At 51.6% G+C, this 17,118-nt stretch overlaps 7 protein-coding genes across 7 annotated transcripts; 3 read left to right on the top strand and 4 right to left on the bottom strand.

Annotated features, from left to right (window-relative positions):
• Window positions 1-545: 545 nt before the first annotated feature.
• On the bottom strand, window positions 546-2,464 carry BDW74DRAFT_158003 (PRKCSH domain-containing protein). The gene is made up of 2 exons (XM_073725238.1): window positions 2,055-2,464; window positions 546-2,001 (listed from the first exon to the last, which is right to left on the bottom strand). The coding sequence occupies exons 1-2, from the start codon at window positions 2,166-2,168 to the stop codon at window positions 583-585; spliced, it is 1,533 nt and encodes a 510-aa protein (XP_073581272.1). The 5' UTR covers window positions 2,169-2,464; the 3' UTR covers window positions 546-582.
• A 341-nt stretch (window positions 2,465-2,805) lies between these two features.
• On the top strand, window positions 2,806-4,076 carry BDW74DRAFT_158002 (pirin family protein). The gene has a single exon (XM_073725237.1). The coding sequence runs from the start codon at window positions 2,843-2,845 to the stop codon at window positions 3,953-3,955; it is 1,113 nt and encodes a 370-aa protein (XP_073581271.1). The 5' UTR covers window positions 2,806-2,842; the 3' UTR covers window positions 3,956-4,076.
• A 106-nt stretch (window positions 4,077-4,182) lies between these two features.
• pmt4 (dolichyl-phosphate-mannose-protein mannosyltransferase) lies at window positions 4,183-6,970 on the bottom strand. Its single transcript, XM_073733268.1, has 3 exons — window positions 6,610-6,970; window positions 4,907-6,551; window positions 4,183-4,855 (listed from the first exon to the last, which is right to left on the bottom strand). The coding sequence occupies exons 1-3, from the start codon at window positions 6,838-6,840 to the stop codon at window positions 4,410-4,412; spliced, it is 2,322 nt and encodes a 773-aa protein (XP_073581270.1). The 5' UTR covers window positions 6,841-6,970; the 3' UTR covers window positions 4,183-4,409.
• A 381-nt stretch (window positions 6,971-7,351) lies between these two features.
• Window positions 7,352-8,455, bottom strand: BDW74DRAFT_180646 (uncharacterized protein; the record flags this gene model as incomplete). The annotated part of the gene is made up of 1 exon (XM_073729794.1): window positions 7,352-8,455. The coding sequence occupies one exon, from the start codon at window positions 8,453-8,455 to the stop codon at window positions 7,352-7,354; it is 1,104 nt and encodes a 367-aa protein (XP_073581269.1).
• Window positions 8,456-10,522: 2,067 nt separating this feature from the next.
• Window positions 10,523-12,224, top strand: BDW74DRAFT_180645 (putative MFS transporter; the record flags this gene model as incomplete). The annotated part of the gene is made up of 4 exons (XM_073729793.1): window positions 10,523-11,524; window positions 11,587-11,951; window positions 12,036-12,132; window positions 12,201-12,224. 4 exons carry the CDS (start codon window positions 10,523-10,525, stop codon window positions 12,222-12,224), a joined length of 1,488 nt encoding a protein of 495 aa, XP_073581268.1.
• Window positions 12,225-12,614: 390 nt separating this feature from the next.
• BDW74DRAFT_157998 (RNA-processing protein PTA1) lies at window positions 12,615-16,022 on the bottom strand. The gene is made up of 8 exons (XM_073725236.1): window positions 15,320-16,022; window positions 15,032-15,197; window positions 14,852-14,982; window positions 14,590-14,793; window positions 14,187-14,535; window positions 13,315-14,135; window positions 13,192-13,262; window positions 12,615-13,123 (listed from the first exon to the last, which is right to left on the bottom strand). Exons 1-8 carry the CDS (start codon window positions 15,655-15,657, stop codon window positions 12,945-12,947), a joined length of 2,259 nt encoding a protein of 752 aa, XP_073581267.1. The 5' UTR covers window positions 15,658-16,022; the 3' UTR covers window positions 12,615-12,944.
• A 511-nt stretch (window positions 16,023-16,533) lies between these two features.
• Window positions 16,534-16,953, top strand: BDW74DRAFT_180643 (uncharacterized protein; the record flags this gene model as incomplete). Its single annotated transcript, XM_073729792.1, has 3 exons — window positions 16,534-16,547; window positions 16,671-16,795; window positions 16,859-16,953. 3 exons carry the CDS (start codon window positions 16,534-16,536, stop codon window positions 16,951-16,953), a joined length of 234 nt encoding a protein of 77 aa, XP_073581266.1.
• Between the last annotated feature and the right edge of the window lie 165 nt (window positions 16,954-17,118).

The following is a 17,118-nucleotide window of genomic DNA, read 5'->3' as shown; positions in this document are numbered from 1 at the left end:
AGAAGACCGGTTGTGACGGGAAGTCAGTGGCCGTCAACGGTCGGTTGGTCGGGGTTCGTCGTCGTAATGGCCGGAGAGGAGAGTCCGCGAGCGAGAGGCAGAGTGGGTTGGGCTTGGCAGCTCCCAACTCATCAGGCTGGAACAGTGCAAATCCGGGGTACAGGCTGTAGAACAAGGCCGCGGAGGGACGAAGAAGACAAGGAAAGCAGACACACAGTCGTGGAATTATGTGAGAAGACGAGCGAAATGCCGATCATTATTGGGGGCTGAGGGGTGGTTGCGCAAAATCAGCACTACCAACCCAGTTAGGTACACACTGTGTACCTCCAGTATAGACTCAACACCCGAGGCTGGAGGGGCTCGCAGCAACAAGTCTCTCGCTAAAACCAGGGTCCAGCTGCCATGATGCATACTATTAAAGCTTGCTGGATGCAGGGAGCACATTCTCCTTCTGACAGAGTCTATCCGCACTCCACAGTCCAATCTGCGTCTCGCCGTTCGTGTCTAGAGTACTGAGGTCCTTCATATACAGCGTAAAGTCAAACGCGCATGCAAAATCGTCAACTCGTATAAATAGCCTATTTACAGTTCGTCTTTGAAAACTTCCTCACTTCCATCCACATCTCCAGCGTTAATTGCCGGTTCTTCACCACCATCCATTTTTCGCTCATTCTTCTGGTCTTTCCCCGGCACCTTGTCTTCTTGACGACCAGGCCGCCCATCAGTGCCCTTGATATCTTCATTCTGCTCCTGTTTGTATACTTGTCCCTCTTCGCCTTCTGTCGCTTCCTCATCCTCATCGACTACTCCACGCAGGTATGCACCGTTGCCGGTAACAATTTCCAGAGTCCAATCTTTACCCTTAGCCCATTCTTCTAATTTCTTTCTGAGCTCCTCAATCTTGGCTTCATCGAGATCGAACTTCTTCAGTTTGTCGGTCGACAAGAGTTGCACCTCCCCATTCACGCGTTTTGCAACAACGTCCACCTTTTCCTCGCCTATGGAAGCCACGCGGCCCTTTTCGATCTGCCTGCCCTCTGTCCCGACTAACCGCTGGGCGCCAACTTCAATTCCACCGATAATCGGGTACTCTGGTGCTTCAGCAGATTCTAACAGCTGTTGAGATGACTCGTATTCCTGCATCGAGTGCCAGTCCGAAACCTCCTCCGCAGTGAGAATCTCGCGGCAGTCAATAGTATGGACTTCTTCCTGTTGAGGTGGGAGGAATGCAACATCGTTGCATAGGCGAGGAGTATAGATGAGCATCAAATAGGAGCAGGTATAGAGCTCCTTGATCCAGGCAATACGATCCGTAGACTGCGGGTTACAATGAAACTGGACTTCAATCTTCCTACTCTTTCCCGTGAGGTCGCACTGATCGCCACTATCGAGTCGCTGAACCAGGTAGCGCGAGCCTCCTTTCGTCTGCAACTCGGCCAGATCTGTCGTCGTCTTTTCGGGCTTTGTACCTTCTCCATCCTCTCGACTTTCTTCTTGAGGAAACCTACCAAGTATGAACGAGTGTGTTGTGTGGTCCTCCATGGGCGGATAATTGGGGATGCCTGCTCCTGACGGAAGCGCATGGAACTGCTTGATCTGGTTCATATAGCAGAAAGAGTATGACCACCACCCGGAGATATAGTAGAGGCATTTGCCTTCCATCTCGCGCAAGAGCTCTAGACCTCGATCTGTGGCCCGCGCCAGCTCCTTTCGCTCCTGATCCTCGTTCACTTCTTCCTTCGTCTGATTGTGCTCGGCAGCTTTTACCACAGGAACTTCACAAAGGTATCGCTGCCCTTCAAGGATCAGCTCCTCGTATGAGAGTTTGATTTCATCGCCACTCGGCTCGTCACCTCTCGTGTTACCTGTTTCGTCGCCTAACGGTGTTTGTTCGTAGGTGTCGCGCTTTTCAGGGGGTGGAGAGCTATCGTGGGGGGCTTGTTCTAGTAAGCCCCGCGCATGCGAGTCGAGGACGAAGCCATCGGGGAACTGAATGCGGAACTACAAGAATAAGTTGTTAGCACGTACAAGAATCGAGGACGGACCCCATTTACCTGAGGGTATGCTAGTAAATCATCGTGAATATTGAATTTCCTACTCGCCCATGCACTAGAGCTTGTGCATGCTAACAAGAGCAGAGAGGATACTATCCCTGATTGTCTGCGCATTGGTGGAGTGCGTATGCTGTCGGGCGATCCGCCGGACAGGTACTCGTGTCGAAGTTGCAGCAGTTTACTCGAGACGCGAGTTGATGCCTTACCAGAGTTCGTCAGAGCAGGCGGTCTTGATTGTTATAGAGGAAATGTATAATTTCTAGCTATCTCATGATGGAGAGCAGCCATTCGCTGTGTTCGATGTTGATGACAGCTGTGAAGTTGATCTTATCGGCACGTGTCATCTCTTATCTTGGTTCGCCTTATCGAGGTAAGCCGAGGTCAGACCGTCAGGTACAATGCCCATTGTGGTCGCACCAGATATGCAAGTTTCATTGTTGAAAATCAATCACTGTAGTGGATCGATGACTACTCTTACTTTTTACAATGTTAAACATTCCAATTGAGCCTCTCTGAGCCTAGATTATTCCGTTATCTCGTTGTTCCAATGATTCATGCTTGCATTTGCAAGCATCAGCAGTGGAAACTCCAACTCTTGGCAGCGCTGACACGAGCCTTTGTCAGCTTTGTCAGAGCCTCGATCTTCCCGCATTAGGCAAGGAGCCGTATAGAGTGCTTATTCGAGACTTATAAAATGTGACTAAATGCCCCTCGTCGTCGCCGTGAGTATCTTCTACTACGTTCTCAACCCAGCAGACAGATGGTATAAATAGCCCTCCTCTAAGCCGATGAAACTGCTCTGGTCCATTTTTGTTGGCATCGCAGCAATTGTCCTCACTGCTCTCAAGTTCAACAATCCAGATCTAAAGATCAGTCTTGATATCGAGTACTTGAGGAACTTCGCTTCGAGAGTACAAAGCTACACCACTACCACCACCAAAAACACGCAAGAACCCTTTCCATCAGCGGAACCAATCCTGTCTACCAGCGAAATGTCTGTTCCCCGCGCAATCCGCACCGTCTTCCTTGCCATTGAGCAAGCCGAGGGCGCAGGAGCTCGCGTCCGCCGCTCAATCGGCACCCCCAAGCTCCGCAACTTCTCGCCGTTCCTGATGCTTGACCACTTCACCATCGGCAAGGGCGCCGGCTTCCCCGACCACCCGCACCGCGGCCAAGAAACAATCACCTACCTGCTCTCCGGCGGTGTCGACCACGAGGACTTTGCCGGCAACAAGGGCACAATCGGTCCCGGTGATCTGCAATTCATGACAGCCGGCAAGGGTATCATGCACGCGGAGATGCCGCACGAGAACCCAGACGGCAGCCCCAATGTCGGTATGCAGCTGTGGGTTGACCTGCCCAAGAAGCTGAAGATGTGCGAGCCGCGGTACCGCGATCTGCGCGCCAGCGAGATCCCCTTTGCGACTGTCGACCAAGGCCGCGTGACCGTCAAGGTTATTTCGGGGCAGAGCCACGGCGTCGATTCCGTGCGCGATCTCGCCTACACGCCGCTCTGGCTCTTGGACGTGTCGATTAAGCCCGGTGGTCGACTCTCGCAGGTCTTGCCTGTGGGCTGGAATGCCTTTGCCTACACATTGTCCGGAACTACTGTTTTCGGGTCAACGGACTCGACGCAGCTAGTGAAGCAGTACCATAATGTCGTTTTCGAGCAAAACGGCGACCACATCGAGGCTTCTGTACCGGACAATGCGGAGGAGGAGTCTCGGTTTATCCTTGTGGCTGGACAGCCGCTGGACCAAAAGGTCGTGCAGTATGGACCCTTTGTCTTGACAAGTCAGGAGGAGGTCTACCAAGCTATGCTTGACTACCAGACTGCCTCGAACGGGTTCGAGAGAGTCCGTGGATGGGAGAGTGAGATTGGGAAGCGGATGGCCTACTAGGTTGCCTTCCAGTTTTATTGATGATTTTTTGTATATAGATACACCCTATGGCGTTGGTTAGATGCGTTGAAATTTTAGCCTACTTCGATTATATGAGTTTTGCAATTTCAGCTCTAAATCACGTCTTCATTCGTAGTCGTTTTCGATTAGTAGATGATACAAGATTCCAGTAAAGCGCTACATCGGGATACACAAGTCAAAGGAAAAGATTTATAGAGAGAGGGAAGAATTGACCGTAGACATAGCAATATCCAAGACTCAATAGGATATGAGCTCAGCAGTAGCGCCACAAATCGTAGGGCGCTGTGCTAACCTGACAAGCTCCTGTAGCACATGCATGATGCTATCCATTGTGATCTGGAGCATGTCAAACACCCCAAAAACAAACACAAGCAGATCATCTTACACGACGTCGAGCGCTAGCTGGACTCTTCGCAAACGAAACGAGATGCACCTATTTCGCGAAGTGCAGGTCGTAGCCGAGCCATTTTCTGGCGTTGACTTGGGCGACATCCAACCCAGGCGTTCCGTACGTCAAGGGGGCAAAGAACCAGAATCCCCAGATGGTGGCGGCCAGGATGATCAGGGACGCGATCCAACCGGCGACGAGGGACTTGACGCCCATGCGCTCTCTGGCCGTGACGAAGCGGCGAACCTTTGCCTTGCCTGTGGGGTCATCAAGGCCGGCTGGGATAGTTGCAGGGACGGAGATCGGCTGGATGTTGAAGATGAATTCAATCAGGGCGCCGGTTACAAGTGCCGAGGCGACATGAGCGGGGAGGTAGTGGTGCAGGAAACGTTGACGACCCATTAGCCAGAAGGGGAAGTAATGGGCGGCCCAGCAGAGGAACAGGAAGCCCGTGCTGTTGTACAGGCGGGACCGGGAGCCCGTGCCCCAGACTATAACGGTTAGCGTGATACCAAAAGAAGTACACGAGAAACTCGACTCACTTTCTTCAACAGCATCGACGCCGCGACGCAGAGACAGTTGATCGGCACCAATAACACCGGCAAACACAGCCAGAAGACTGCTGGAGATCCACCATCCGACAGGGTTACCCAGGAAGTAAATCTGCTCGCGAGTGTCGTTCTTGGTCCAGAAGCTGACACCACGCAGAAGGAAAGGCCACTGGAATGGCTCGCTGGCATAGGGGTGGCTGCTAGTCAAGGCGTTGTTGTGGAAGAACATGGCACGCTGCAGCTCAAGGTATTTCCTCCAGAAGGGCAGATGCTTAACCTTGCGCTCTTCCTTCTTGACGCGCGGGCTATCCTCTTCCAAGGATTCAACGGCTTCCACGAACCAGATGTTGCTGCTCTGCAAAACGTTCTTGTTACCGTTGATCTCGGCTTGCTTGAAAGCCCACTCTGGCAGAGGAGTCGTATGAGTCCACATCGCGACCTTGGTGGGTACATGAACCAATTTGAACTGGCTGGATAGTGTCCGGAACTCCTGCTTGGATTTGCCATGCTCAACCTTGATTTCGAACAATGTATCGTTGTGCCTCTTTCCATCAGCGAGTTCATGCGAAACGGTGGTGAACTCCTGGTTGGTAGGGTAGTAAGGCGAGGCGACATCGTGGGTGAGGAGAATGGTATCGGTGGCCACGTGGCGAAGCTGAACAACATCGCCGTTACGGACCTTGCGGCTCTTCTCATCGGCTTCATCCAAAGGAACGGTGGGGATGATTTGCCAGTGGTTGTTGGTATCGTTGTAGGGGTAACCGGTAACCTGCTGGCCCTGGCTGGAAATACGACCATCGTCGTAGCGCAGTGGGTAGGTGTCAGGGTGGCTGTGCAAGAATACTTTCGTATCCTTGTGGCGCATAGATATCGTGTCAAAGTACTCGATACTAACTGACTGCGCAGACATGGCGTTGTCACTCAGTGTCTCCTGGAAGGCAGGCGTCATGAAATCATCGCCGGGACCGGAGTGCGTCAAGATAGCAAAGTGAACCTGGAACCAGAATAGGTAGAAGAAGAACGGGATAATGACGAGGGAGAAGAAGCGGGCCGCAAAGTGCTTGCTCCATTCAAACATGCTGAGAGCGCCGCCTTGTCTCCGGATGTCCAGCAAGTTCCACAGATCAACCATGACAGCCGAGCCGATGGTAACGAAGGTGAAGACACCAACGTACTTGGTGGAGATAACACAGCTCAACGACACGCCAGTCAGAAGAAGCCACTTCCACCACTTTCGTCCAAAGGGCTCGTGGCGCAACTTGTAGAACCGAATGTAGCACAGGATGCTCAAGGCCATGGTGATGACCAGAGTCGAGTCCAGCAAAATCAATCGGTCCTCGCCAACGTGGGCATTGTCGAATAGGATCAATCCCGAGGCCAAAACACATGCCGGCAGGGAGTAGCCAGACTCCCACATAATCAGGAATACCACGGGAATCGTGAGGGCACCGAGGGCGGCGGGCATAGCACGGAGGGCAACATAGGGAACCTTGTTCTCAATGTAGGACTCTCCGATATTCTCGAACAGAAAGTGGCCATCGTAGCCGACAAGCCATCCAGTGAAGGCGAGCAGGAGTTTAGCGAAAGGGGGATGAACATCGAAGAAGTAGGTCCGTCGGAGATAGTAAGAAGCGAACTAGGCGCAATGAATGTCAGTTCAGAGCTGATCAGCGTCAAGGCAAACAATTGCGTACCTTTCCAAAATGCACCTCGTCAAAAACGACTTGATCGGGGTAGGAGATCTTGTAGAACCGGGTAATGAAAGCCAGCACCGTCAGAATGGTGATGGCCAGCCGATAGTCCCATTCTGACGAGTGCGGTGCAGCACTCAACTTGGAAGCTGAAGGAGTAAGAGAACGGTCAGAGGGCACCGGAGTTTCCTCTCTCTTGCCGCCCCTCTTACGCAGAGAGGGCGAGGAAGACATAATAATCACCACGCCAAAACAAAAGGGATGAAAGAGAGTACGAATAGAACTGAAGCAGGTTAGCTGGGGACAGAGAGAAAGAAAAAGGAATCTCTTGAGGCGGACAAGCTCACTTTTGAATTAGCTATAAAATTGAACAAGAAAGCCGCATCGCCCAGTAGTGAATTGAGCTGCGAACTGGCCCGGGGTGGTCTGGATTGCGTGTCTTTATCCGGAACGGAACAAGTAAAGGCCAGATCTGCGAACATGTGAGTTCCAAACAAGTCCGAAACTCAGGGGCAAGCTACGTAATTTGATGACTTCTATGTTTCATATGTATAATTCAACAATAAACTCCGTATGGACATGAGGATTGAATTCCGCAGAAAAGCTATGTTCATGACAAGACACGTTGGATATCCAAATGCAGCCAATGCTCCAAAACGCTCCAGAATGCGCCAATGTGATGATACCAATCGAAAGGCTCACAAATGTACAGTAATAACCATGCCTTGAAAAAGCCCCACTGTGATCAATCATCGTCAGACAAGTTCAATAGATCCAGCTCGGTCTTGACCAACGATTGAAACTCGGCTCGAGATATACCCGTCGCTTTGGCAAGGCGGAACAGACTTTTGATATTAGAGCCTATGTGTTGCTTCACCCCTACTTCATATGTGGACTGGGTCTCGGCTTCCTGCTCCAATCTCGACACAGCCTCTGAGTTCGAAGAGGTTGCGGACTCTGGCCGAGGATGGCTTAACGGTGCTCCGTTTGTCTTGTTCCTGGTGTCGGGAGACGCCGAATCCTCAGGCCCCGCATTGCGTTTGGCGAGCTCCGCGAATATATCTCCACCAAGTGATGTTGGCCCAAGCTCCGGGTTCTCTTCATCTGGGTCATGACTGTCCATCACGGGCTGCACATCGTCGTACTGAGAAAAATAGGATGACTCTGATGGGCCCTGGTGCTGCAGCATGGACGTTAAGCTAGGTGGAGCAGGGTTCTTGACTGAAGGAGTGCGTCCGGGCGTAGCATCGTACCGAGCCCAGTAATCGTCGTCGTCGTCTTCTTCCTCCTGGGAAGGTGCTGTCCGTTCATCCTTCTCCGCTGCCTTGAGGGCATCGTCCACCAGCTTCTCTTGCGCATTGGCATTCGCTTCGCCTATAGAAGCGGACCATGCTCCATCATCCTCGCCCACCCCCTGGTGAGGGAGAACTTCAGCAATACGCCAGCCCGGTGATTCCTCCTTTGGGCACCAAAGGTACACGACCTTGAATTCATAGTCCGGTACTAGCACACGCGACTGAAGTGTTTCCTCGTCCACTCTTTTATAGGTAACCGGAATATCGTCGGGCAGCTCAATCTCCCCGGAGACTGGATGAGGCTCGAAGGTGGCGCCGTCAATCAGAGATTGAAGCCGGTCCCCCTTCTCGGAGTCCCAGCAAAGTAATCGAATCCATGACTCGGTTGACGATGTAGACACTGAACTGAAGATCTGCACTCTTTGGCGCAGAATGGGTGATAAGAGCGGGAGAAGAGCTGGCGGAGGTTGCGAGGAGACAAAAGCCGTTGGAAGGCATGCCAGCAGCGGAGGGAGTAGGGCACGAGGTTCGGGAGGAGGAATGAATTCAACCATTTTTATAGGGTTCGACGCTCTGCAAATACTGCGTAGACAGTTTGATATTCTCCGGTCAGTCAAGGCTGTTGGTCAATAAAATCGTTGAGACTGTCGGTGGCGGTGATGCTCTCGACAAATAAAAGATAAGGGAGAGTGATAGTAAAAGGCTCCAGCAAAAGATACCAGAGCAAAGAGAATGAAGAGAATGAAAGCACAAACAAATCAGGACGTTGTGTCACCGACTTAAGAGAGAGTTGGAGTTGGAGCTCTGACAGCGACTCCCTTCGCCCGAAGGAAGAGCGGGCGAGGCTGCGGGGTCGAGATTCAGGTCCACAGAGCCCACTCGGAGATCGCCCATGGAAGCTTTTAATCTGCAACGCCGACCTGAGCTTCGGGCTTCAAATCAAGCAACTGCCATTGAGGCCTCCCCTAAAAGTGGTGCGTCGACTGTCGGGCAGCCGATCTATCACCGCCAGGTAGCGGGGCATGGTACAGCCACCCGCCATGCATCTCGTACAAGGAGATCCGGCCGGTACCCCGTGCAACGGTGCAACGGTCGAGCTTATCGACGGCATTGTCAGATTATAAGGTCATTGTTCAAGCACTGGTCTTCAGTACACCATCTGTATCGTCTGCGGAAACCCGAGGCGAAAACCACTAATCGGAGTCTCTACTCCGCACAAGCCAATTTTGGGTAAACAATGAAAGTCGCTACCGTTTTCGATAACTATCCATCTGGGACCGGTGCAATTACTTCGCTCTCGCCACTGGCATCTGCATTCGGCAGGCAAACGAGGGTTGAAGCGGTGCGGCGCCTCAGAACCGGCGCATTGGTTCCCAGCTTTTCGCATCGTCATCATCCAGACAGCTCTCATTCCGCCGCCATTTACATCTTATTATTGATCAGTATACCTCATCTGCGGACTGTGAATTGGGCTGGGTACTACTTACTCATCGCCGGCCAGTTAGAAATTTCAGTTGTGCCTCTATCAGTAATTGGACACTTCACATATGCTTGTCTAGCATGACATGCGGGCATCAATGGACAGCGATCATAGGCCGTTGGGGTTGGGAGGTTTATCAGATCAGTCAGCTGCAATCTAAGCACGCGGTATGCTTTCATCCAACCAGGTTTCTCGACGATTCTGGCTGTCCTATGCAGCTATGCGGCGAATTCATTTCAGGACGGGTCTAGTGAGATTTGCTGTTTTTAAACACATGATGAACATACGGCGACCCCATAAGCCACATCGCTGCCCGAGCTGTTGCCTTAAAGCCATCCTTGGACTTACCTCTCGGACCGGAGAGATATACTAAGCCTACCTTAATTTTGGCTGCTCACAGTCCGAACAGCGCCGGTGACGAACAGAGAAGCCACAAGCAGCCAATGACCCAGGACGGTCAGCTTTTATTAGATTGTTGTATGTCTACTCCACCCCTGTAAACAAGCTCTTGGCTATAAAGCGAACTGTGGAGAGTCTACTGCGATAACGTTCTCGACTGGTTCCTCATCAGAGACCGAGCGAATCGGCGATAATCTGACCTGGGGCCTCGGCAATGCGGGGATCTTTCATCAAGGATGGCCCCTCGAGATAAATCTAGAGTAGTGAGGATTACGGGGTATACCAGAGTCGAGTAAACAAACTAACATGGAGAGATGTATAGTGCAACAATTGATGCGGATGGATAGTAGCAACAACATGTACCACCTCTGGCCTGCAGATTAGTAAAATCTCCACCTATTGAAGTCTCACGGAAGAAGCAATATTTCTTCCAAACGGCTGTATTCAGGTTACAAGATTCGCAGAGTTCCTTATAAACAAGGCGTCTGATGGTGAAATATCCGCTAGTATTGTCAGTTTCAAGCCAGGCTACATTTCTCTTATATGCAGGCCAGAGGTGGTACTTGAAACTATAGCAAGGAGAAGAGCAATGAGATAATCAGTGGAGTTGGTGGTACAAGATGAAGCCATCGCCAGTGATCAGCAGCGATAAGCAAACACCCACTAGACGAACTACACCACACTAATTCTTTCCTGCAGCCCCTCCATCTTTTTTTTCTCATACTCCAAATCCGTCCGCACAATGCTCCAAAAAGACGGCCAGCAGACAACGCCTGAGAAGCTTGCCTCTGCAATTGACCAAACAGTGACACCCACTGGCTCGTCGATCCCCCAGCACAACGATGCAGAGAGACCATCCACGCCCCCAGAATGGGCACATCTCGAGTCTAGGATCCGCCGCAAGACAGACCTACGCCTCTGCTCCATCGCCGGCCTCCTCTGCAGCCTCAACCTGCTAGACTCAGGCATCCTCGCCTCAGCCTCGGTCACAACCCTGCTCTCGGACCTCGACCTGCAAGGGCAGCGCTACTCCGTCTCAATCTTCATCTTCACCGTCGCCAGCATAGCCTTCCAGCTCCCCTGCACCGTCGCCGTGCGTTACGTCGGCCCGCGCCTCTGGTTCGCCTCAACCACCTTCTGCTTCGGCCTGATCACCCTGTGCACGGCGTTCGTGCAGACCTGGCGCCAGATGATCGCCGTGCGCATCCTGCTGGGAATCGCCATGTCCGGCATCTACCCCGGTCTAACGTACCTCGTCAGCACGTGGTACACGAGACGAGAGCAGCAACTGCGCTTTGCGTTCCTGCAGTCCGGCGAGGTTGCGGCGCTGGCGACGGGGTATATCGTCAATTACGGCCTCAACCAGCTTCATGGGAAGGCAGGGCTCGAGGGCTGGCGCTGGATGTACCTTGTCCAGGGCCTGATTACGTGCGTTATCGGTGTCGTGACGTACTGGTGGATGGTTGATTTCCCCGAGAACGCGCGGAAGAGCTTTGCGTTTCTTACGGAGACGGAGGCAAAGATCGCGGTGCAGCGCATCCAAGCGGATCGCGGGGATGTTGTTCTTGAACCCTTCGAGTGGAAGAAGGTTCTTGTCAACTTTACAGATCCGAAACTATACGGCTTTGCGTGCATGTACTTCTGCCTGAATATCGTCTCCACGGCACTGAACTACTTCCTCCCCCAAATCATCGAGTCCGGACTAGGCTTCTCAGCTAATGAGTCTATCCTCCTATCTACACCTGTACCTACCCCATCCCATCTTAATCCAAGAAATACCAGAGCATAAGCTAACATGCCAGCAAGCCTTACTACTGGGCCGTCCTCCCCGTCCTCTTCACTTCCCTAATCGGCGACTCCTTCCGCATCCGCGGACCCCTAATCACATTCAACGCGCTGTGCCTAATAGCTGGGTATCTGATGTTCGGCCTCCCCTCCTCAACGCAAGTAACAGTGCGCTACATCGGCACGTTCCTCACAACAGGCGCGTACGTCTCGAACTGGGCCGCGCTCAACGCCTTCATGGCGAACAATGTCGTGGGCCAGTGGAAGCGCGCGACGACGGCCGCGGCCGTGGCGGCTTGTAATGGGCTTGGATCCATTGCCGGCAGCTATATTGTTAGGCAGACGGAGGCGCCGACGTACCAGACTGCGGTTTGGGTTTCAATTGGGTGGGTTGATCTCCTCTTCTCTCTTCGCTTTTTGGTACTCAATGGGCTGGCGTGGCTGACTTTGGTCTCTTTGGTGCTTCATAGGTCCCATATCCTCATGATTGTGATTGTGGGATTGTTTGCGGTGGGCTTCTATATCCAAAATACGCGGCAGAAGAAGGGAGAGGTGCTTCAGAATACGGTACGTATGATTAGTCGCTCTTCCCTGGACCGGTGTGTGCGTGACATACTTACAATGTTCCTCTGCAGGTTGGATTTCGGTATACATACTAGATAGATGGCAAGCAATGCCTCATATATATAGAGGATTTGACACTATAGTACATGAGAAGTAAAACACAAAAAATCAGCATATACACGAGCAAAGATATATAATTTTCGTGGGAACAGCCATAAAGTCTTTTCTACACTCGATGGTTACAGCAATTAATGGGATATGCAATCGAACTGAACCCATAGCCTTTGATGAGGTTCATAGGGTACGTTGGTTTAATGGCCGAACCCCCAGATAACCCCATCCCATGGGTGCTTGATTTCGTTTGAAGTGTATTTCGAGATAAACCATTAGAGCCAGAATAGTCCGCATCTCAGAGTTACTTAGGCCCTCATCTACTCCGTACTGTACTACATATATTTAATCCTACGCAGAACGGAAGATAGTAGTCTCGAGCGTGATGCTCCCTTATATTCTTTGTGTACACCTCACGTTCGCCGGAGAACCCAGTCATAAGAATACACGTTGGCAGGCCCCGAAGAGAAGTGTTTGCTCCCCTCAAAATCAAACCCGAACTGCTGTAATGTCACAGTGCAAGAAATTGTAAGAAGTCGAACCAAAGTCGTGGTATATCGTACGAAAGCGGGCTGATAGATTGATTTCGGAACAAACGCGATTCAGAAAAATGTCGGGGATCATTTGAATTGCCCTAAGGTTGGATGTTCCCTTGCAGTATGTCACGAGATGATAGCCTAGTTGTCTGATGCTGTGGCTCAGGGTCAGGAAGCTGCTGCGTGTGCGGTTCTAGGGTCTCTGGAACCGTTTGTAACTGTGCCGCTTGTTGTCTGCGAGTTGACAGTGCGGGTAACTAGGGTTGTTTGTTCGGCTTGGAGCTGCTCAACTCTCTGCGGTCGCCATCGAGAGAGAACTTTGCCGGCGGAAGGACGAGACTCTTCGTCTAGGAGAGAGTAAGGGACATCCACAAAAAAAAAAAAACCCCCCCCCGTAGGAACAGGCATAACTTACAGGTCAGGTATACCTCCTCCAAAGCATCAAGACAAATTTCTCGCGCTGGAGGGCGGAACATTATTAGATACCTGTCATACGTTAGTTCGATAAACATGTGTTTGAGGACCGTGGAAAGCGTACATGAATGATTGAACGCAGAGGTTCACTCTCTCAGGGTCCTTCGCAAGACTCGTTATGCGCTTGGCGATGGAAATCGTCACTTCAGGTATCTCGCTTAAGAATCGAATGAAGATCTTCGTATCGCGGGAGTCCAGGTAGGGCAAGAAGCCGTCTAGGAGCCGTAAGACCCAATGGTCGTAATGCAAAGGCACCGAGACCTCCTCGTCTTCTTCGGTTCGGTTTGAAGAAGCAACCTTCATTTGAAGGCGGTCGTTGTACCACTCCTCGTTCAGCCACATAATGCCGACATTCACTCGCCCTCGGAAGTCTTCAAGTATATAGCGGTAGAGAGACTCGCGTATCGTATTCGAGATGGTGGGCTTTTTCCTGCCTGCACCATCTGCCTCCGGCTTCGGCCCTTCTAACCCAGCTGGAGCCCGAGTCGCAAGCCGGGTAAGCAACGTTACCCAAGCGTCACGGTCGAATGTACTACCCGCCAGTCTGGAGAACCCTAGTTGTTGTCCCTGGCCTTTTACGGGGTTTGAAGCCAGGGATGTTGACCCTAACATGCCAAAGACTCTGGCCACAGCTCCTCGACCAGCTTCTGCAGCTTGGTCTTCACTCAAAGCAGGGGGGCGCGGCAGAACAAATGGTCCGAGAGACACGAGATCGGGCTGCTCCTCGTGTACAGCAGCCGATACCGCACCAGCTTCGTTTGCTGCTGATCCTGAAAACTCCATAGGCTGGTATTCAGGCTCATAGTCATCATCCTCTTCTTCGGCGGCTGGCTGCGGTTGAGTCATTTGCTGTTTCTGGACTGTTTCATACCGCATCCGAATAGCCTGAAATCACGTCAGCTAACACACTAAGTCACTTTAAGAATTCATCCATACATCAACAGCTTGACCCAAAAGCGACTGGTCTACACGCGCCAGTAAAGGCACGGCAATCTTGACTACGAGGTCGGCGGGTAACTGTTTTACATCGAACGAAGAGAGTCCAGAGTCCTCAGTCAAAGTAAACAGCTGGGCGAAGCTTATTCGGCCTGATGGAAGTGGTGGCACTTTGATGATTTGATGCGTCTCAGCATCGAGCCTCGCCCGCTTTGCGGCATCCGAGCCATCAGTTGGCTCAGACGGTAATCCTCGCTTTCGTGACGTATCGTCAGCTTGTTCTAGATTCGACTCCATCAGTTTTTCGATGTGTTTTTGCATCTTGCTCGCGAGTGGATGACTCGGATTTCTAGAATATTCTCTTAGCGCTTGAACAATGGTATCCGAGGTATGGAATCCTGACCTCTTCATGATATTGATGAATACAGCTCGGACCGTCCTCTCCATGGATTTGACACCAATTCGTACCGCTGGTGTCACTGGCGAGCGCGCATGCCGCGCAGGGAAAAAATTGAGAATCGCGTTGATGATCTTGTTACCAACGGACTGTCGCGTCCGAACGAGAGTTGCGAGGCAGTTCAAGGTTGCATTTACAAGGACCGGGTCACTACGAATAATTGAATAACGTTAGTTTCTGCTATGAAAGGGGTAGGGAAGGTAGCTACCTTGCATCCTCGTGGAATATGGATAGTATCCTGTCCAATAACCCAGAAGACTCTGCCTCCAAAGTCGGTAGAGAGAGAATGGCATGATTGCGAGGAAGGATGGCTAAAGATGTCTCGTTTTTATCAGGCCGCTGGTTTCATTGTCAGCTTTAGCCTGATAGCTTCATTTGGAATACATACCCTTGGGTCCGCTATCGGGCCATGCGTTTGTGCTAAAACGACACGTTGGGCGAACTTTATACAGCATACTTTGACCGGGCACGGAAAGGAATCCCACCTCCGCAAGATATCCTGTTTGATCGCTTCGATATGCTCCCAGGATTGCTTGTCCTCTGGATGGTTGATGCTATCACGTCAAGCATTAGTGAACAAAGAACCCACTGATAAGGCAAGCCCTATTGAGCCCATTCGCAACATCTACGCCGGGGTGGCCCATGGGGGTGCGTAAAACAAGCACTGGTCACCTACATATGTCTAAAAACCAGCGGATACAGACTGGCAGCAGTTTGCGCTATGTTCTGCAAGACCAATTGATCCCCTTCGGGTAATTCCAGCATGTTCCGTACCGTCTGCAACACATTTATAGCCAACTGTTCTTTCTGGTTCGTAGCAAACGCAGGGCTGGCGAAGGTCTCGGCCAAAAACTCGGATCCCCATCGTCGTAGTTCCACTCGCGCATGTGCACCGATTAAAGGGAGGACCCCGTTGATGATCTGGGGGTAGAATGCGGCGTCCCCTAGGACGAGATTACGGGCAGCATTCAACTGCGCGATCTGGTCGACAACCTGGTCTCCCGACTGAGCCATGGCGGCTCCGTCTAGCGAGAGAAACCAGTTAAACGGCGGAAGGGATGAACGACAAGGACGAATGTGAGGATTTCTGAACTCGGTCTACGTTGCGCAACAATCTAGATAGCCAAGCAGCAAGGAGAATAGACGTGCGATCAGAACACAGTCGCGACAGTTATGTTGTTCATAGAACACGTGAAACAGGCCGAGCTTAATAAGGGAAATGACGGGATAACCAAGCCGTCGGCGTATATTTAGTCCAACGGTTCCGGAGTCGAGTTAAGATGCGATGAGAATTCGGGATCCGAGACAGGAAAGATGGACGAACAATGAATGGGATAGTAGGTTGTTGACCTGGCTGAAGCTGGAGCTGTTGAATGACGGATTTCTTGCACGCGGCCGGAGGAGAGTTTGGCCGCTCCGGTACAACTTCACTATGCCAGTAACCAGCAGAAGATGTGATAAGACTTAATGCGGAGGTCAGTGTCTTGTATTATTCCATGAAAAATATGTTATTATCCAGCATACTTGCATAAACAATCAAACGTTCTGCCGTCTTCGAAATGATTCTCGAGGTAGGAAGTTTGAGTCACGTGATTGACAAATGCACACCCAGCGCAAAGAGATTGAGAAGCAGGGAAGGAAGAGCATGAAGAGATTTGCTTGCTACTTTGAAGTAGTCCAGATCTAGCATAAGAGCTCCGAGCTTTCTTGATTCCACTTGCGCTATACCTTTGTACCTTGCATCTGTAGAGAGCGCAGACTGCGGAACTACAAAACGCCAAGCCCGGCCCGCGCATCATTCGATCTCCAGCGCTTTCTCCCCGACTCACTCTCATTCGCATCCTCAATTACAGCAGTTCATTAGATTGTTAGACCTAAACTAGCTACAAGATGCCTTCCGGAATGTACGTCCTTACCGAGGCCTTTGCATAACAACACCCAGCTCCACGCTCCCTTCAATCACTCATCCCCGCTCGCCCCCGGGCTGCCGCGGGCAGAGTCAAGAACAGAACTGACCCAGTCTACAGCTTCAACTCCACCTACTACGGTAAAGACTACCGTGCCGGCGCTGCACTTCTTCGCGCCCGCCGTCCATACCTCGTCAAGAATGCCGTGACCGGTTTTGGTCTTTGCATCTTCACAATCGGTGTTTGTACGTTTTGCTCCGACATGGTCGAGTAATGTATGCCAGACTGCTGATTGATCGTTCCAATAGACGCATACACCCTCCGTGCCGTCGGCCAGGAAGATTTTTCTGACGTTCAGGTTCCCGCCGCTCCCGCCGCCGCGGCTCCCCAATCGAAGCAATGAGACAGATAGTGAGGGAAATGAATTGTTCAACATGCTATCTGCTGGCTAGCCAAGGTTGAGGGTTTTATTAGCTATGGTGTATATGGGGTTCGGAGTATATGGTGTCATCTATGAATTGTCATGCGGCTTGACCACCTCAAGGGCTGCGGACCGATTGGGAATTCT

This window comes from Aspergillus multicolor, assembly GCF_047715735.1.
Source record: "Aspergillus multicolor strain CBS 133.54 unplaced genomic scaffold BDW74scaffold_23, whole genome shotgun sequence".
Taxonomy (NCBI): Eukaryota; Fungi; Ascomycota; class Eurotiomycetes; order Eurotiales; family Aspergillaceae; genus Aspergillus; species Aspergillus multicolor.
Note: the sequence above shows the minus strand (reverse complement) of the source record. Positions and strands in the feature narration are given on the sequence as shown.